At 43.8% G+C, this 20053-nt stretch overlaps 1 protein-coding gene across 1 annotated transcript in view; it reads left to right on the forward strand.

Annotated features, from left to right (window-relative positions):
* Positions 1-14170: 14170 nt before the first annotated feature.
* The window catches only part of GABRB1 (gamma-aminobutyric acid type A receptor subunit beta1), an 841994-nt gene continuing 836111 nt past the window's right edge, over positions 14171-20053 (forward strand). The window contains exons 1-3 of the mRNA XM_075347011.1: positions 14171-14696; positions 14823-14914; positions 15074-15141. Of these exons, the coding sequence (XP_075203126.1) occupies positions 14614-14696; positions 14823-14914; positions 15074-15141 (243 nt within the window). The 5' untranslated portion in view covers positions 14171-14613. The remainder of the gene's footprint in view (positions 14697-14822; positions 14915-15073; positions 15142-20053) is intronic.

A 20053-nucleotide genomic window follows, 5' to 3' on the forward strand; every position in this document is an offset into this window, starting at 1 on the left:
ATACGATGGTGGGAAGAGGTGATGAGAGGGGAGCAGAGAAGGAGATCTTGTGAGGATCGAAGGTTACGTGCAGGTAAGTACTAGGTCTACAAGACTAGGTCACAGATGTAGGGAGGAGACAGGCTGTGGATGGCTTTATATGTCATGGTTAGTGATTTGAACTGGAGTCGTTGGGCAATGGGAAGCCAGTGAAGGGATTGGCAGAGAGGAGAGGTCAGAGAGTGGCGGGGGGACAGGTGGATTAGCCAAGCAGCATAGTTTAGAATAGATTGTAGGGGTGTGAGACTGTTAGAAGGGAGGCCACAGAGCAGGAAGTTGCAATAATTAAGGCAGGAGATAATAAGGGCATGTACTAGGGTTTTTGCGGCTTCTTGGTGAAGGAATGTACGAATCCGGGAAATATTTTTGAGTTGGAGGCGGCAGGAGGTGAAGAGGGCTTGGATGTGTGGCTTGAAAGAGAGATCAGAGTTTAGAGTTAGGGGTACTTTGCACGTTGCGATATCGCTACTGCGATATCATCGGGGTCAAATCGAAAGTGACGTACATCCGGCGCCGGTAATGACGTCACAACGTGTAAAGCCTAGGAGAGAAGATGAACAAGCGTGAAACAGTCAAAAATCGGTGATCTGTGTCATGTCGCTCATTTTCATAATGTCGGTGCATCCGCAGGTACGTTGTTGTTTGTCGTTCCTGCAGCTCCACACATCGCTGTGTGTGAAGCCGCAGGAGCGACAAACATCTCCTTACCTGCGCCCGCCGTCCACCTGCAATGCGGAAGGGTGAAGGTGGGCGGGATGTTTATATCCCGCTCATCTCCGCCCGTCCGCTTCTATTGGCCGGCCGATTAGTGACGTCGCGGTGACGTCGCTGTGATGCCAAACGCACCGCCTCCTTGAAGGAGGGATTCTTCGGCAGTCACAGCGACGTCGCCGACCAGGTAAGTGTGTGTGAAGCTGTTGTAGCGATAATGTTCGCTACGGCAGCTATCACAAGATATCACATGTGCGACGGGGGCGGGTACTATCATGCTCGGCATCGCTATCATCGGCTAGTGATGTCGCAATGTGCAAAGTACCCCTTATTCCCAGGCAGCGAGCATGTGGGACTGGGGAAAGGGAGCAGCCATTGATACTGATGGATATGTCAGGTGGGGGGGGTTGAGTGAGGAGGAGGAAAGATGATGAATTCTGTTTTGCTCATGTTCAATTTTAGGAATTCAGCAGAAAAAAGGAATGAAATAGCAGACTGACATTGTGGGATTCTGGTTAGTAGGGAGGTGATGTCAGGTCCAGAAAGGTAGATCTGCGTATTATCAGCGTAGAGATGATACTGAAAGCCATGGGACTCTATGAGCTGTCCCAGGCCGAAGGTGTAGATGGAGAACAGCAGGGGACCAAGAACTGAACCTTGGGGAACACCGACAGATAGGGGGCGAGATGAGGAAGTGGTGTGAGAGTGGGAGACGCTGAAAGTTCGGTTGGTTAAGTATGAGGAGATCCAAGACAGCGCCAAGTCTGTGATGCCCAGAGACAAGAGAATCTGTAGTAGATGGGAATGGTCTACTGTGTCAAAGGCAGAGGACAGGTCTAGGAGGAGGAGGACAGAGTAGTGTTGCTTGGCTTTTGCAGTTAGTAGGTCGTTAGTGACTTTGGTTAGGGCAGTTTCAGTGCAATGATGGGGTCGGAAGCCAGATTGCAACCAGTCAAACAGGGAGCAGGAAGAGAGGTAGGACAGTTCAAGATGAACATGCTGTTCCAGTAGTTTTGAGGCATATGGGAGAAGTGGTATGGGGCAATAATTTGACACAGAGGAAGGGTCAAGGGAGGGCTTTTTGAGGATAGGTGTGATGGAGGCATGTTTAAAGCATGAAGGGAATACACCAGTTGTTAGTGATAGGTTGAAGAGATGGGTTAGGGCTGGGATGAAGATTGTGCAGAGATTGGGGATGAGGTGGGATGGGAGTGGATCAAGAAGCAGGTCGTGAGATGTGATCTTGAGAGTAGAGGGGAAAGATGATCTTCTGTCATGGTGGAGAAGCTGGATTTGGAGGAAGAAGGCTGAGTAGTTGTGAGGAGTGGCTGTGTTGATTGTGGGCCAAAGCTTGCTCTGATGTTGTCAATCTTCTGCTTGAAGAAAGAGGCAAAGTCTTCAGCTGAGGTGAGAGGAGAGGCAGGTAGTGCCGGGGGACGGAGGAGAGAGTTGCAAGTGTTGAATAGCTGTTTAGGGTTGTGAGATAGAGAAGATATGAGAGATGAGAAGTATGTTTGTTTTGCAGCAGTGAGTGCAGACTTGAAAGTGGTGAGGGCCTGTTTGTATGCGATGAAGTGCTCGGCAGAATGAGACCTCTTCAAACTACGCTCACTGATTCTGGAAGCCCGTCTCAATCCTTTGTCTGACTTGTGTGCCAGGGTTGCCTGTTGATGGTGTGGGTTTTGGTGTGTGTGAGAGGGGCAGCTGATTCGAGAGCTGCAGAGATTGTGGTGTTGTATAAAGTGCTGGCAGCATCTGCATCGTCTGAAGAAGCATTGTCTGCAAGAGGGAAAAGAGACTGAGAAAGTGTGTGTAAATCAAGGTGATGAGATTTTTGCGAGGGTGTGAAAGTTTGTGGAGGGGGAGTTGTGTACTTGGAGAAGAGAGGGAAGAGAATGTTAGTAGGTTGTGGTCAGACAGGGGGCAAAGCACGTTATAGAGGTTAGATAGGGATTAGAGGCAAGTGAAGATGAGGTCCAGCGTGTGGCCATATTTGTGAGTAGCTGCAGAGGACCATTGGGTGAGGCCGAAGGAGGAAACGAGTGTTAGAAGTTTAGAAATGAATGAGAAGTGTCAATTGGGATGTTAAAGTTACCCATGATGATGGTGGGGATGTCGGTGGAAAGGAAGTGTAGTAGCCAGGTGGTGAAATGGTCAAAAAAGGCAGTAGCTGGCCCTCGAGGGTGATAAATGACAGCCAGTTGGAGGTTGGAAGGGGTGTAGATGCGTACGGAGTGCATCCCAAAAGAGGGGAGAATAACAGAGGGTGGTAGTGGAATTGGTGTAAAGGAGCATTGGTTGGATAGGAGCAAGCCAACAACTCCAACATGCTTATTACTGAGGCGGGGGGTGTGAGAGTTGGAGACCGCCATAAGAAAGTGCAGCAGGAGAGGCAGCGTCAGAGGGGGTGAGCCAGGTTTCTGTGATGCCCAGGAAGGAAAGTTTATTAGTGATGAAAAGATCATGAATGTAGGAAAGTTTATTGCACACAGAGCGAGCGTTCCATAGAGCTCCTGTTAGTGGGACTGGGGGAGCGGGGGCCGGGTAAATGGGTATGAGGTTAGAAGAATTGCGGATATTTGTGTTAGATTGTGGATAGCAGTTAGATGTGACAATGGGGATGTGGTGACTGAGGAGGACCAGGATTTGGAGAGATATCCCCAGCAGTGAGGAGAAGCAGAGAGAGTGTTAGTAGGTGGGAGCAGGAGAGGCCATGAGGTGTCCGTCGCTGTCTGGAGACAAAGGGTGTAATCTGGAGGAACAGATCTGAGGAGAGGGCAAGGTGGGTGGGAAGGATGGTGGGAGAGATGAATAGTTTATTACAGGGTGTAGGGATCAGAGGGGAAATTAGAAAGTGAAGTATTATAGGGGTGAAAGTAAAGAGAAACACAAACATTGTTTAAAGTGACTATGTTTCCAGTTACCTTCCGGTCCATTCCGGCCCAATTCAGTCAAATTCATTGTCTGCACACTTATAGATCCACACGCCGACAATCCACCATCTCAATAATGTTGTCATTGAGGAGTGGAAGTGGATTCCAGTGGTAACCTTTGAAGCTTTAGTGAACTCCATCCCCAAGAGAGTCAAGGCAGTGCTTGAAAATATAGGTATCCACTAGTGATGAGCGAGCACTAAAATGCATGAGTGTTGGTACTCAAGTCAAGCAGGTCAGATGCTGAGACTCGGAATGCAAAGTATAATGGAAGCCAATAGGAAGCTCAAGCATTTTCTGAAAGACCATAATAGGAGGGCTTTGGAGGCAAGAATTGGATAGAAATAGCACTCAAATGGAATGGAAACAGCATGGAGAAGATGCCTGGAAGCATTTTGGACTCCCAGGTCTTTGCTGGGAATAATGTTGTGTCGTGGAAACCCCTATCCTGGGAGAGCTAATTTAGGAAGAGATGCAAAGGGATCTCCAGATCTGCCAGTGTTGGTCCAATTAATAGCGATGCATTGGAGACAAACACAAGAACACAACACAGCCGATGTCAGTGTACCAGGCATTGTCTGAATCTCAGATGCCCAAACAGTAGTTTATTAAAACCACAAAAGAAAAGGGGATGGCTTAGTACATGACTAAAAATGGAATGAAAGTTAGAAATAACGAAATCATAAATTATGGATCCTGCTGAATTCCTTAAAACCAGATCTGTCCAGTTTTCTGCACCTTCAGTAACAAAGAAAATTTAGACAAAGGCCTCTTTAAAGAGACGACACCCAGTGTTATTGCTTTTATGAATAACACTTATAAAGCTAATACAAAATACAAAATTATTAAAGATATATAAATTGCTTAAATGATAATCAAAACTTAATATAAAATATTAACCATAACAGTTGTCAAAAATATTACTCCACTTTTACTGAATGACAATAAAACATCCAAAACTGAAGGTTAGATATGAGCAGTGTTCTAATCGAACTGTTCGCCAATCTCAAGTACGACCTGTTTTGGCGATGTTCAAGTCGTTCGACGAACGATTAGCTTCATGTTCAACAGTTCAAGTTACCGTTCGATAACGGTTCGATCACCAAAAGCGTAGCTAGTTATTAGCTGGCTTTTCACAGTAATACTGTCATTCAATGTTAATAATAATATTATCCAAATTCAGCGTATAGTGTGCGGGGGGGGACGGGGGTTAGATCAGTGCTGCTGAGTGCTGAAAGAATGCCGATCGACATTTTTTTTTCCTAACCACGCGTCCAGTGGGGCAGGCCAGGCTGTCAGCCAATCACAGACGACACACACCAAAGTGCATTTTTGGCAGACAAGCAAGGGCATGTGTTATGGGCTGTGTATGTCACATGTCCTTGCCCTATAAGACCAGGCCACTTTCCCCATTGCCGCCATTATATCAGTGTTGCAGTTGTGTGTTAGTCACCGCTTCTGTTGCTGCTGCTATAAAGTGCAATCGAGACATCGGTTTAGGGAGTAGGGACTAGTTGTAATTTCAGCTTTTTTCAGGGCTAGATTTCAGCAGTTCTTAGCAATTTTTTCTAGGCAGGTCTGTGCCAGCACAGTGCAAGTGTTTTTCACAGCATCTGTCCAAATTAGCTCAAGCAATTTGTTTGGGCATAGTAACAGTGTGTGATAGTGGTGTTGCACTGCTGTCAAGAAAGCTAACCCACCTCTCCATCTGTAGTAGCCAATTTTTAAATGCAGCTAGTCCAGGCAATCCCTTGGGCATAGTATCAGTGTGTGATAGTCAGTGGCGTACCACTGCTGTCAAGAAAGCTACTCCACCTCTCCATCTGTAGTAGCCAATTTTTAACTGCAAAAAGTCCACGCAATTCCTTTGGGCATAGTATCACTGTGTGATAGTCAGTGGCGTACCACTGCAGTCAAGAAAGCTACTCCACCTCTCCATCTCTAGTAGCCAATTTTTAACTGTAGCTAGCCCAGGCAATCTGTGAGGAAGGTGCAGACGGAGATATAATGTTACCTTCATCCAAAGGTGGTGCTCTCGATGTCTGAGAGAGCTCGACACCAGCAGCTGTTTCCACTTCCAAAACAACTGACGACCTGCCAATCACACTGCCTGTTGCGGGTAAAGAGGTGGAAGATCTGCATCCAAAAGCATGTGTGACTGCTGTCCCCACAGTCATAGAGGATGAAGAGCACGCGGATGCACTTTATGTGGCAGACGGTGGTTGGCCCGCCCCGCTAGGCCGCATTATAGCACAGTGAGCCTCCCACTGCGACTTATGCTTCATTTAAAGTCATGTACAGGGTGGGCTCCCCAGTATACAGCTAAACCACACACCAGGAAAAGGACTTTAGGCAGATGGGTTGATAAATGATTGTTTTACTTTACCAAAAAAAAAAAAAACATGCATAAAACAGAAAGAATAGAACAATCTATTCCAAATTCCAAAAGCCTACACACCTATGCTGCGCCACTCTTAATGGTCACCAACCTTTGCCTAACCAAGGGACTTTCTAAAAAGTCGCCTAATACCTGGTAATCCCTCTGGGTAGCAGGAGTAATTGTGTGTGTGTGTGTGTGTGTGTGTGTGTGTGTGTGTGTGTATGTGTGTGTGTGTGTGTGTGTGTGTGTGTGAACACGACCTACTAGTGGCGCAGCACAAGAGCTTACAACTTATCTACCTAAACATAGACAAAACCCATTACCCCCCTGAATACCTTTTTTTGCTGAAGCCTCAGAGATAAGGCAGATGATAACAGTGGGAAGGCAAACCACACAGCTCAGCAACACAGTCCTGGAAATCTTCTACAGCAACATCCAATGAAAACATGTGGTGCTGTCCCTTTAAGATTTTAACTGTAACTGACAAACTGACAAAGCAGAGCCAGCAAGTCTTATTGTCTATATAGTCGGCCTAAGCAGAACAGATATGTGTTTTGGTACCAAAACAAAGTGTTGCGTGCATGCACTCCTGGGCCCAGCCTACAATACCCAGGTACTGTGGTGTCCAGCTGCCATAAATAAAGGCTTGAAGAACCTCCCACGGTGATCAGTATAGCCAACAACTGAAGAATGGCTGTCTCCTAATCCACCTAAGCGTTTCTGCGGCGGCTCCTTTCTGTTACGCACACCCTTCACTTTTCCTTCAGCTCACATACAGCACTTCCTCTGGTCTCCAAGTCCACAACCGAAGACCGTTTTGCTGTTGCTATAGTGAGCAAACAGTCAAAGGCAGATGGAAAACAGCGGCCTCTTGTGGGTGGTCAGCAACAATGCATACAATAGACAGTAAATAAGCCTTTTGCATTTACAGTGAATAAAGGTCATTTATACACTCTTACCCTTTTACATGTGAATAACAATGCATACAATGAACGGCAAATAAGCATCTTGCATTCACAGTGGATAAAGGTCATCAATGCACCCTCACCCTATCACATCATATCTATGTGACGATTCATGGACAAAGTACTCAAACTAGTGAGTTTTTGGCCTCTACTTAGAGATTGGTGACAAATCTTACAGATGACATGAGTTGGGCGATCCTTTGCGATGTCAAAAAAGGACCAAGCTAGGCAAGGCTTAGAGCCCATGCGACCTGCAGAGCCACCACGACTTCTGCTCAGAGGCCGAGTTGTGCCTGAGGGTGCAGTTGTAAACGTGCTTCCAGTACTCCATCTCGGTCCAGGAAGGCGCAACCTAACCTCGTCATCAGTAACATCCTCCACCTGCTCTGCTGACCTCATCGACTGGCTGACTGTGGGTTGACAGTAAGTGGGATCTCCAACCTCATCATCAACCTGTGTATTCTCACTCCCCTCATCCTCAGAGCCAACCTCTTCCTGCCCTGACCGAATAGTAAAGATGTCGTTCCAATCAGGTATCTGAGTCTCATCAGAACTAGATGGACCTAGGTCTTTTTTCAACCTATGTTACTAACAATGTAACTATGTAGCATGTTCCTCATTGTCTCCACCAAGAGGAGTTACAGTTTGGGAATGAGGGACTACATTATGCTCAGAACCTTCTTCATCTGGGCCTGGATCCGACTCACAAAGCTTCTGGGCATCAGTGCACATCATTTCCTTGTCTGGGCTCACTGCAGCTTTGGAGCAGACCTCTGATTCCCAGGCTATAGTGTGACTGAACAGCTCTGCAGACTCAACCATCTCTGTTACCCCATACTCAGCAGGGTGGGTGGAGTCATGAGAGCTGGTAGCAAGCAAGTGTGATTGGGGTGAAACCACAGAGGAATGGAGTATTTGGGATATTGAAGTTGAGGTCGAGGAGAGGCCACTTGATGGAGCACTTGACATCCATTCAAGCACCTGCTCTTTTGGTGCCTCATCGACATTTGGTAGCGATGGTCGTGTCCGTAAGAAAGGGATCATATCAGATTGTCCACGGAAAGAAGTAGACATCTTACTTTGGCTGGAAGATGGTCTTTCTTCAGCAGATGTTACTGTTGCTTTACCACCTACCCCACGGACACAAACTTTGTTTCCCTTTCAAACACGCCTGTTCCCCTTTCCACCAGCATCTGGCCTTTTTCCACTCATTTTGTAGATGACCAAATTGGTAACTCTGCAGGGACACCCTACTCAACGCCGTCTCAGCACAGCAGCCAGCCCTCGGTCCCTCAGATGTGGATAAGTAAAAGACCATTTCCTCCTAGCCATGACAAAGCTGTGAGATTCATTGTGTGCACCACTGGTGTTTATTGGAAAAGCCGATCTAAGATTGTGTAACAGGCGCTTCTGATACTCCTGCATATGTGCGTCCTTTTCTATGGCAGGAATTATGTCACCAAATTTTGTCTTGTACCGGTGATCTAAGAGTGTGGCGACCCAGTAGTCAGCATTACTTCGAATTCTGACATTCCGAGGGTCATGTTGTAGGTAGTGCAGCAAAAAGGCGCTCATGTGTCTTGCGCATTCAGGAGGAACAAGTTCTTGCTGTTTTGTTGGCGGCGAGGTGAGAATCATGCTTCCTTCCTCTGCCCTCTCCCCCCCAACCTCGCACAACAGAAATGTGATTAAGGTGTCCCTCATCTGCTGAGTCTTCCATGCCCATCGCCAGTTCATCATCCATTTCTTCCTGGGCTCCTGAACATGCCTCAACAGTTTGGCTGCTACCATGTGCCCTTGTCAATCCCTGGGCATCTGGTACTGGGGCACTGCGATGGGTATAAGATCTCGAAAATCCTCTGTGTCCACCAGGCGGAAAGGTAGCATTTTTGTAGCCAACAGATTGCAGATGCTGAAAGTCAACCTCTTAGGCATGTCGTGCTCTTCTAAAATCATGTAAAACACAGCAAGGGGACTCCAACAAGAGTCTCCATATTTTCCAAAAATTTGGCCCCAGACACCACTTAAGTGGCATCAATTTTCCCATAGTTGCAAACTTAAAATCTTAATTTGCATGAAGCACAATCAAAAATACACAAGCCTTTACTCTCCCCAGGATGACACAGGGGTAGAAAAGTCCTTGCGGATCAATGATTTGTTCATCTTGATAAACGTTAGTCTGTCCACATTGTCACTGGACAGACGCGTGCGCTTATCTGTCAGCACACACCCAGCAGCACTGAAGACACGTTCCGAGAGAATGCTGGCTGCGGGACACGACAAGATCCCCAAGCCTAAGTGGCTAGCTCAGGCCATTTTTCCAGATTGGAAGCTCAAAATGAGAAAGGCTCCAGTTGCACAGTCATGGATGGCATCGACGTTCATTAGGAGATACTACTACATCTGTGTCTCCTCCTCTTTTTACTCGTCCAGCTCTTTTCTTTCAGCATGATTATATGTACTTGTCACTTTTCCATGTGTTTGTGGTGTCTTCTGAGTTGTTTGTCACCTTTTGGACACCTTAGAAGGTGTTTTCTATGTGTTTGTATGTGTTTGTGTTTGCCTGCCATTGTTTTCAATGGGGTTCGACGATGTTCGACGAACACACCCGCTGTTCGATGAACCGAACCGAACTCGAACACTAGGGTGGTGGCTCATCTCTAGTATTTATTTATTTCCAGTTGTGGACTATTCTTCTTATTGGAATAAAGTGTATCTTTGGTACTTTGGTAGTGCTGTCACAATAGTGTGAATAATAGAAAGATATAATGCCCTTACATTGTGTAGGCATTGTGGATACCAGCACATGTGGGTTCTATACCCTTGTGTTATAAAGCAGTTATGCGCTGTTTAACCCTAAAACGTGCAACCATAGAAATCTATCATAGAAAACAAGTGACCTAACAGGCCTGCGAGGCCCCAGGTATATGTTCTAGGGTTAATGGATTTGATGCAAGCACTGCGTTTAGCATACTGACATGGAGGAGGTGCTGGAAGCTTGCGTTCCAGGCGCCAGTTGATTTGTCATCTGGTGAGGTTGGCGGGGCATTGTGAATGATGCACCCGGTAAGTGATGTAGTGAATTTCCAGAACGGTGGTTTCTTGGTAAAACATCACTCGCGTGATGAAGGTGAACAGAGCATGTGTGAAGGATATAAAATGGCGTTGCCCACTAATAGACAGCCCGGCACTTTTTGAATTTGTCCGTCACATAGGACGTGTGAACATGGGGTACTGTTTCCAGATTGATTTATGTAAGTTGATTTTGGGCCTATATTGATTCATTATGTCTTTATTTACAGTCCTTTTGGGCATTTATATTTATACTGTCAGAAACTGTATATTCTGGCAGTTTGCGGAGTAGAAACCGTAGAAGGCTCCCCTGAAGAACTACAATGCTTTTATGAAACGCGTCGAGAACATGCGTATTCTGCAGTGAATGGAACTAAGAGACAATGAGAGGGGCAGCATCTGGCAATTATGGAGTTTGCTTGACACACATTGAGGAAGCCTCAGCTTGGATTCATTTTGTGCCCGGTTAGACCATTCCTTTTTCTGTGACAGGATCCATCTAGTATTAATAGTGGAATCTTAGGTTTTAAGAAAAAGGTTTAGCTCCAAGAACATTATCCCATTTGATGAATCCCAACCCTCCCCTTAAGGGTGGTTCCTTTTTGTGGGGGCTGTTAAGGGTGCTTTGCACGCTGCGACATCGCTAATGATATATCGTCGGGGTCACGGTGTTTGTGACGCACATCCGGCGTCATTAGCGACATCGCAGCAGGTAACACCTCTGAGTGACCTAAAACGATCGCAAAAGAGGTAAAAATCGTTGGTATTGGAGAGGTCGCTCCAACACCAAAAATCATTGACAGATGAGTAGCGAGGTTGTTTGTCGTTCCTACGGCAGCACACATCGCTATGTGTGACACTGCAGGAACGAGGAAACTCAACGTACCTGCATCCCGCCGGCAATGTGGAAGGAAGGAGGTGGGCGGGATGTTTGGCCCGCTCATCTCCACCCCTCCTCTGCTATCGGGCGGCCACTTAGTGACGTCGCTATGACGCCGAACGAACTGCCCCCTTAGAAAGGAGGCGGTTTGCCGGTCACAGTGACGTCGCTAGGCAGGTAAGTAGTGTGACGGGTGTTAGCGATTTTGTGCGCCACGGGCAGCAATTTGCCCGTGACGCACAACCGACGGGGACGGGTATGCTCGCTAGCGATATTGGTACCGATATCGCAGCGTGTAAAGTACCCTTTAAGACTATGTCCGACCATAGTATATTGTGGTTTGAGGTGTGTATGGGAACTTTGTGTGCCACAAAAATGAGGCTGGTCCGTTTGAGCATGGTGACCAAGCAACATACAGTATGTCCGTTTGGAGCACCAGAATTGGTGCATCTAGTGGATTTGCCAAATCTGTGGTGGCTGCAGGCTGATATTTTAGGTTGGGAAAGGCCAAATAACCATGGGCCTTCCCAGCCTGGTAATATCAGTCCACAGTTGTCTGCTTTACCGTGGCTGGTTATAAAAATAGGGGGGAATCCCACGACTTTTTTTTAAATTATTTATTTATTAGGTTAAACACATCATTTACTTCCACATTAAAGGCTCAAAACGGTACAAATGTACAAACACTACTCTAATCTAAGCTCTCCCTCCTAAATCAACTCTCTATGAACTCCAGTGTGCCGAGCATCGCACCCCCAGGTTAAAAGGCAATGATGCGATGTGGCCACCCAGTCACAATAATAGCAGTAGCCAACATGGCTTCAACATTACCCTGTGTATAGCAGGCAATTCCGGCCATTTTATTGGCTGTCCAACAGCTGCAAAACATGTGGGATGGTGATTCGAACACATGGTGCTCGAGCAGCTGAGGTACTTGATCAAATACCAAGCGTACCTGGGCACCCTGATGATCAATCGAGTATTGAACAGTGATGAGCATGCTCGCTCATCACTAGTGTATGTTCATAATCTATCTATCTATATAGGCACTCAACCTAGAAGTGGAATCTCACTATCTCTCCATCTTGCCCTCTAGTATTTATCTCTATTTGTCTCTCTAGCCATCTCTCTCTCTCTCTTTAACTAGTATCTCATGCTGTCTCTCTCTCTCTATATATACATATATTATATATATATATATATATATATATATATATATATATTCATTCATTCCATCTCCCTTTCGCTCTCTCTAGTATCTTTTCCTGTCTATCTCTCTATATATAGTATCTCTTTCTCGCTCTCAATCTCTCTCTAGTATTTCTCCCTCTCTCCATCTCTCTGTCTGGTATCTCTCCCGCTCTCTTTCTCTCCATCGATTTCTCTATTAAGTATCTCTCTCGCTCTCTATCTAGTATCACTCTCTAGTATGTTTCTCTCTAATATCCATCTCGACCTCTCTCTATCTCCATCTATCTCTCTATTTAGCACCTGCCTCTCTCTATATGCCTCTTTCTAGTATCCAGCTCTCTCTCTTCTCTATCTCTCTCTTTCTCTCAATCTATCTCTCTAGTATCTATTTCTCTCTATTTCTGTCTAGTGTCTCTTTTGCTCTCTATTTCTCTCTCCATCTCTCTCCCTATCTAGTATCCGTCTCTTGTTCTCTATCTCTACCTAGTATCTCTCTTTATTCTCTTTCTCTCTATCTTTCACTCTATATCTATTTCTCTCTTCTCTCTATCTAGTAACTATCTCTATCTAGTATATATGTGTCTTTTGCTCTCTATTTCTTTTTTGTCTATCTAGAATCTATCTAGTATATCTCTATATATTATATTTATATAGTATACCTCTATCTAGCATCTGTCTTTTGCTCTCTCTATCTCTCTAGTATCTCTCTCTCTCTCTCTCTCTCTCTCTCTCTCTCTATATATATATATATATATATGTAATATCTATCTGTCTCTATCTATCTTTCTATCTTGATCATTCTCTCTCTATCTCTATCTAGTATCTATCTTTCTCTCATTCTCTATTTTTCTCCTCAGCATCTCTCTATTTAGTATCTATCTGTCTCTCTCTTTCTATATCTATTATTCTCTCTCCATCTCTCTAGTATCTATCTCTCGCTCTCTATTTCTCTCTCCTTCTCATTTTCTAGTTCTCGCTATCTATTTCTCTCTCTAGTATCTCTCTTTGGTATCTCTTTTTATCTCTCTCTATACAGTATGTATCACTCTATCTAGTATCTATCTTTCTCTTTCTCTATGTCTCTCGCTAGTATCTCTCTATTTAGTATCTATCTTTATCTCTCTCTATACTGTATCTATCTCTCTATCTAGTATCTATCTTTCTCTCATTCTCTTTTTCTCTTTCTCTATTTCTATCTAGTATCTCTCTAATTAGTATCTATCTTTATCTCTCTCTATACAGTATGTATCGCTCTAATATCTATCTTTCTCTCTCTAGTATCTCTCTATTTAGTATCTATCTTTATCTCTCTCTATACAGTATGTATCGCTCTAATATCTATCTTTCTCTTTCTATATTTCTCTCTCTTGTATCTCTCTATTTAGTATCTATCTTTCTCTCATTCTCTTTTTCTCATTCTCTATTTCTCTCTCTAGTATCTCTCTCATTAGTATCTATCTTTATCTCTCTCTATACTGTATCTATCTCTCTATCTAGTATCTATCTTTCTCTCATTCTCTTTTTCTCTTTCTCTATTTCTATCTAGTATCTCTCTCATTAGTATCTATCTTTATCTCTCTCTATACAGTATGTATCGCTCTAATATCTATCTTTCTCTTTCTATATTTCTCTCTCTTGTATCTCTCTATTTAGTATCTTTATCTCTCTATCCAGTATCTCTCTCTGTCTCTCTAGCTGTGTCTGCCTCTCTGATCTCGCATGCACACACTGTCTGCTGTATGCAGCCACATGTGCTACCTGCTGCTGCCTGTGAGCTAATCCTGCAGGTAGCTGTCGGGCAGGCAGAGGTGCCTGCGTCCTGTCCAGCAGTGTACAGAGGCTGAGGATGAGGATGTGCCGAGTGCTTCCTCTGCTCCTCTATCTTAGGATCCCCAGTTTCTAGGCCGGCTTTCCTGCATCCACATATCAGAGCAGAAGTAATTGGTTTGTGTGGTTTTCCAGCCCCCTCCCATAATCAGAGAATCGTGATCAGGTAGAGCTGGCTCTCGCCTCCCAGCAGCACTGCAGCTTCCCGGGAATGGCTGCTCCGAGCCGCTGAGCCCGTCCTGCTCGCCCCCAGCCGCTGCCCAGCACGTCGCCCATACACCGCAGCTCGGTCCCAGCCATGCCCACACGTCACCCCCATCCCCGCAGCTGAGCCTGCACCCAGCACAGGCACCCTGCGACCACGTACATGGACTGAGAACAAGACACAACTTTTAACCCTTTGGAGACTCCAACATTTTTTTTTAATCTTTTTTTTTTCTTTGGTCCCCCCCCTACAGTCTCCTCCAGCACACAGTCCGTGTGGATGCTGCCCGCACTGCGCATGCTCCTGTCTATTAGGAATTATCGCCTGGCTTCAGACTTTAGTTGCATTCGTTGAATCTTCTCTCATTAAGGAACATTTTATAGATTATATTTTTTTCTATCAACTTAGTAATGTGGACGCTGCAGAGCCGAGGAGGATATTTCCGGATTGTATCGTTTCCTCTGCTTATAGCCATGGTGTGCTGTGCTCAGAGGTGAGAAATCTGCATCTCATTAATTGCTATCATATCCATGTATAATATTGGGGATGAAGGAGGGGAGTGATGTCTGATGCTTGTCATGTCAGTGCTGACTCCAGGATCTATACTTCTTCTCCTCAGTGTTAATGAGCCCAGCAACATGTCATATGTGAAAGAGACAGTGGATAGATTGCTTAAAGGATATGACATCCGACTGAGGCCAGACTTCGGAGGTAATCACCCCACTACATGATCCCATTGTAATCTCCTAGCCATAAATGTATCATCCACAATAATCAGCTAAAATGTCATAGAAAAATAAAAAAAAGATGGATCCTGAATTAGTCTGCATATTGCTGCTCTGATGACAGCCTCCTGCTTCTTCTCCCCAGGCCCTCCTGTTGATGTGGGGATGAGGATAACTATAGCCAGCATAGATATGGTCTCTGAAGTCAACATGGTGAGTACATCCTCTGAATGAGGATGGAGAAGGAGCCTGCAACTTTGTGTCAACTTGGTCTTCTCTCCTGAGGATTTGATGACTTCACTTAGCTGAATATGTTGTGACTAATTGCACTGGAGATAGTTACTGCTAATTATATCTCTGTATATTAATTCTGATGTATGGAAATGTCTCCATCTGTGGAGAGTGGGGGTCTCCTACCACTCCAGCACCATGGACAGCACCAGGCTTCCTCAGCCTGCCTGACATCTGTGCACAAGAAAACCTAGGAATTGGGGATTAGCTTGTTAGAAATATTTACAGAGATAGTGGAATTGTGAGTTTGCTACAACTTGTGATATTTACAAATATGTACAGCTTAGGTGAGAAGAAGTGAATACTAAGAAACTATTAAGATTATAAAAGTTTATTAGCTACAAAAAGTATATAGAAAAATGTAAAAAACAAACAAGGGTCACAAAACATGGGCATTCTCATGAAGTATAGTTCACATAAGGCAATTGGTGAATGGGTTGTAACCGCACCTGGGCCATGGAGCCTATGGGGCCTCAAAAGTCCTTTAGGCCTTTATGAGCATACCAGTGCTATTAAAGACCAGCCCTGTTGGAGCTTTTGCCAGGCCATGGAGCCTTTGGGGCCTCAAAAGTCCTTTAGGCCTGTATGAACATACCAATGGTATTAAAGACCAGCCCTGTTGGAGCTGTTGCCAGGCCATGGAGCCTATGGGGCCTCAAAAGTCCTTTAGGCCTATATGAGCATACCAATGACCAGGGGTGTAACTACAATAGGTGCAGGGGTTGTAATCGCACCCAGGCCATGGAGCCTATGGGACCCTCAAAAGTCCTTTAGGCCTGTATGAACATACCAATGCTATTAAAGACCAGCCCTGTTAGAGCTTTTGCATGGGGGCCCTTCTTCTTCGGGAGGGTGTGAGTTGCTTCAACTTGTGACATTTACACATATATGTGGTTTGGGGGAAAAGAAGTGAACACTAACAATCCATTAAGATAGAAAAGTTGATTAACTACAGAGAGTATATAGAAAAATGGAAAAAACAACAAACAAGGGACACAAAATATGGGCCTCTCATGAGGTATATAGGGACACATAAGGCAATTGGTGCAGGGGTTGTAATCACATCTGGTCCATGGAGCCTATGGGCCTCAAAAATCCTTTAGGCCTGTATGAGCATAGCAATGCTATCTATTAAAGACTAGCCCTGTTGGAGCTTTTGCATGGGGCCCTTCTTCTTTGGGGAAGGTGTGAGTTGCTTCAACTTGTGACATTTACACATATGTGTGGTTTAGGGGAAAAGAAGTGAAAACTTAGAATCCAGTAATATAGAAAAGTTGATTAACTACACAAAGTTAATAGAAAATTGTAAAAACAAACAAGGGTCAGAAAAAATGGCCAGGGGTGCAACTACAATGGGTGCAGGGGTTGTAATTGCACCCAGGCCATGGAGCCTATGGGACCCTCAAAAGTCCTTTAGGCTGTATGACCAATGCTATTAATGACCAGCCCTGTTGAAGCTTTTGTATGGGGGCCCTTCTTCTTCAGGAGGGTGTGAGTTGCTTCAAATTGTGACATTTACACATATGTGTGGTTTAGGGGAAAAGAAGTGAACACTAAAAATCCATTAAGATAGAAAAGTTTATTAACTATAGAAAGTATCTAGAAAAATATAAAAACAAACAAGGGTTACAAAATATGGGCCTTCTCATGAGATATAGGACACATAAGGCAATTGGTGCAGGGGTTGTAATCGCACCCGGGCCATGGAGCCTATGGGACCTCAAAAGTCTATTTAGGCCTATATGAAAATACCAATGGTATTAAAGACCAACCCTGTTGGAGGGTTTGCATGGGGGCCCTACTTCTTAAGGGTGTATGTGTGAGTTGCTTCAACTTGTGATATTTACACATATGTGTGGTTTAGGGCAAAATAACTGAACACTAAGAATCCATTATGGTATAAACGTTTACCTTATATAGAAAGTATATAAAATCGTAAAAACAAACAAAAAAGGGACACAAAAAATGGGTCTCTTCATGAGCTATAGGACATATAAGGCTAGGGGGTGTAACTACAATAGGTGCAGGGGTTGTAATTGCACCTGGGCCATAAAGTCTATGGGACATCAAAAATCCTTTAGGCCTATATGAAAATACCAATGCTATTAAAGACCAGCCCTGTTGAAATTTTTGCATGACGGCCCATGAACTTCGAGGAACTCCACTCCATAAGCCTAATATTTTTGTTAGTTGAAAGTTTGCATATGAATTCTACTCCTATATTTTGCAGTGCAGTGGCCTAATGATATAAATCATCTTATGTCTTATAGTAATGATCTTTATTATGATAATAGTACGTTATAGTTTAAAAGTTCGCAGGTGAATACAGGTGCAGTATCGCTCCATCCCAATGCACGTTTCGGCCTGCTTGTTTAGGGTGTGTGAGTTTGCTTCAATTTGTGACATTTACACATATATGTGGTTTAGGGAAAAAGAAGTGAATACTAAGAATCCATTAGGATGTAAAAGTTTATTAACTACAGAAAGAATATATAAAAATGTAAAAGCAAACAAGGGACACAAAAAATGGGCTTCCCAAGAGGTATAGGCCAGGAGTGTAACTGCAATAGGTGCAGGGGTTGTAATCACACCTGGGCCATGGAGCCTATGAGGCCGCAAATGTCCTTTAGGCCTATATGAAAAGACCAATGCTATTAAAGAATAGCCCTGTTGGAGCTTTCGCATGGCGGCCCTGCTTCTTCAGGGGGGTATTTGTGAGTTGTTTCAACTTTTGACATTTACATATATGTGTGGTTTTGAGCAAAAGAAATGAACACTAAGAATCCATTAAAATGTAAAAGTTTATTAACTACAAAAAGTATACAACTATGTAAAAAACAACAAACAGAAAAGGGACAAAAAAATAGGCCTTCTCATGAGGTATAGGACACATAAGGCCATTTAACTACAATAAGTGCAGGGGTTACAATCACACTCAGGCCATGGAGCCTACTGAGCTTCAAAAGTCCTTTATGAAAAGACCAATGCTATTAAAGACCAGCCCTGTTGCAACTTTTGCATGGGGGCCCATGAGCTTCGAGTAATGCCACTCCATAAGGCATAATATTTTTTGCTACTAGATGAAAGTTTGCATAAAGGTTCTGCTCCTATATTATGCAGTGCAGTGGCCTAATGATATAAATCGTCATATGCCATAGAGTAATGATTTTAATCATAATAATAGTATATTTTTTTTAATAATAATTTTATTCATTTATATAGCGCTATTAATTCCACAGCACTTTACATACATTGGCAACACTGTCCCCATTGGGGCTCACAATCTAGAGTCCCTATCTGTATGTCTTTGGAGTGTGGGAGAAAACCGGAGTACCCGGAGGAAACCCACGCAAACACGGGGAGAACATACAAACTCCTTGCCGATAGTGTCCTTGGTGGGATTCGAACCCAGGACCCCAGCACTGCAAGACTGCAGTGCTAACCACTGAGCCACCGTGCCGCCCATGATAATAGTACCTTACAGTAGGATAGTGCCCAGGTCAAGACAGGTGCAGTGTCCCTCCACCTCAATGCACATTTCGGCCTGCTTCTTTAGTGTGTGTGTGTGAGTTTGCTTCAACTTGTGACATATACACATATGTATAGTTTAGGGTAAAAGACATGAACACTAAGAATCCATTAAGATGTAAAAGTTTATCAACTATACAAAGTATGCAAAAATGTAAAAAAAAACAAGGTACACAAAAATGATCTTGTTCATATGACACATAAGGCCAAGGGTGTAGTTACAATAAGTGCAGGAGTTGTAATCGCACCGAGGTCATTGAGTCTATTGGGCCTCAAAAGTTCTTTTGGCCTATATTAAAAGATCAATGCTATTAAAGACCAGCCTTGTTGGAGTTTTTGCATGGGCGTCCATGAGCTTCAAGTTACGAGTTATATACAGTAATTAGGTCACTGCAATGCCCAATATAGGAGCAGAACCTGTATGAAAACTTTCATCTAGTAAAACTGTTATGATGAAAGTTGGCACACAGGTTCTGCTTCTATATTAGGCATTGCAGTGACCTAATGATATAACTCTATTAATTATCTTAAACATGGTAATAGTACCTTATAGTGGAAAAGTGCCCAGGTCAAGACAGGTCCATTATCCCTCCACCCCAACGCTTGTTTCGGCCCGCTTTTCAGGAGTTCGTGTGAGTTTGCTTTAACTTGTGACATTTGTTGAGTGCACTCAGTGCCCAGAGATTGTCTTCGAGTATGAACGCAATATATCTCAGATTACATAGAGCTATTATCACTAATTTTGCAATATATTTTACTACTTCATGTTGTTTTTCTATTGTATCTATTTTGTACTCCAGATGCTGAAATTTCTTATTCAGAACTTGTAAAAGTTTCACTAAGTTCGCCAAACCTTCCAAATCTGCTGAGCCAAAGGCAAAAGGTTTAATATACACATGTTCAAGTTACAAAGCTCTAACCTTATAGATAACTGGGAACGTCATGGTGTCAGTGCTACAACATCGCTAATGCCACTGTAGTATTTACAGCCTCATGTAATGGACCTTATCATATGGGGAACTCTGATAGAGACCAACTTGTATCTTGTTAATAATTTACTTGATTCTTATGAAAAATGGGTTTTCTTGAAAAGAAAAAAAAAATTGTTTAATAGTGTGATTATTATTAAATTGTTTACGTATCTAGAGCTACAGAAAAACCTCTGAATATAGGCATACACATTTTTGCTGTTGTTACAATGTTGTTAAATCTTATTGTTATCTTGTAGAATACTTTATTTAACACTTGTTGAAACAGAACTTTATTCTTAGAGCCAATCGCTTGCTATTACTTCTCATGAAGTCAC

This window comes from Anomaloglossus baeobatrachus, chromosome 1 (assembly GCF_048569485.1).
Source record: "Anomaloglossus baeobatrachus isolate aAnoBae1 chromosome 1, aAnoBae1.hap1, whole genome shotgun sequence".
Taxonomy (NCBI): Eukaryota; Metazoa; Chordata; class Amphibia; order Anura; family Aromobatidae; genus Anomaloglossus; species Anomaloglossus baeobatrachus.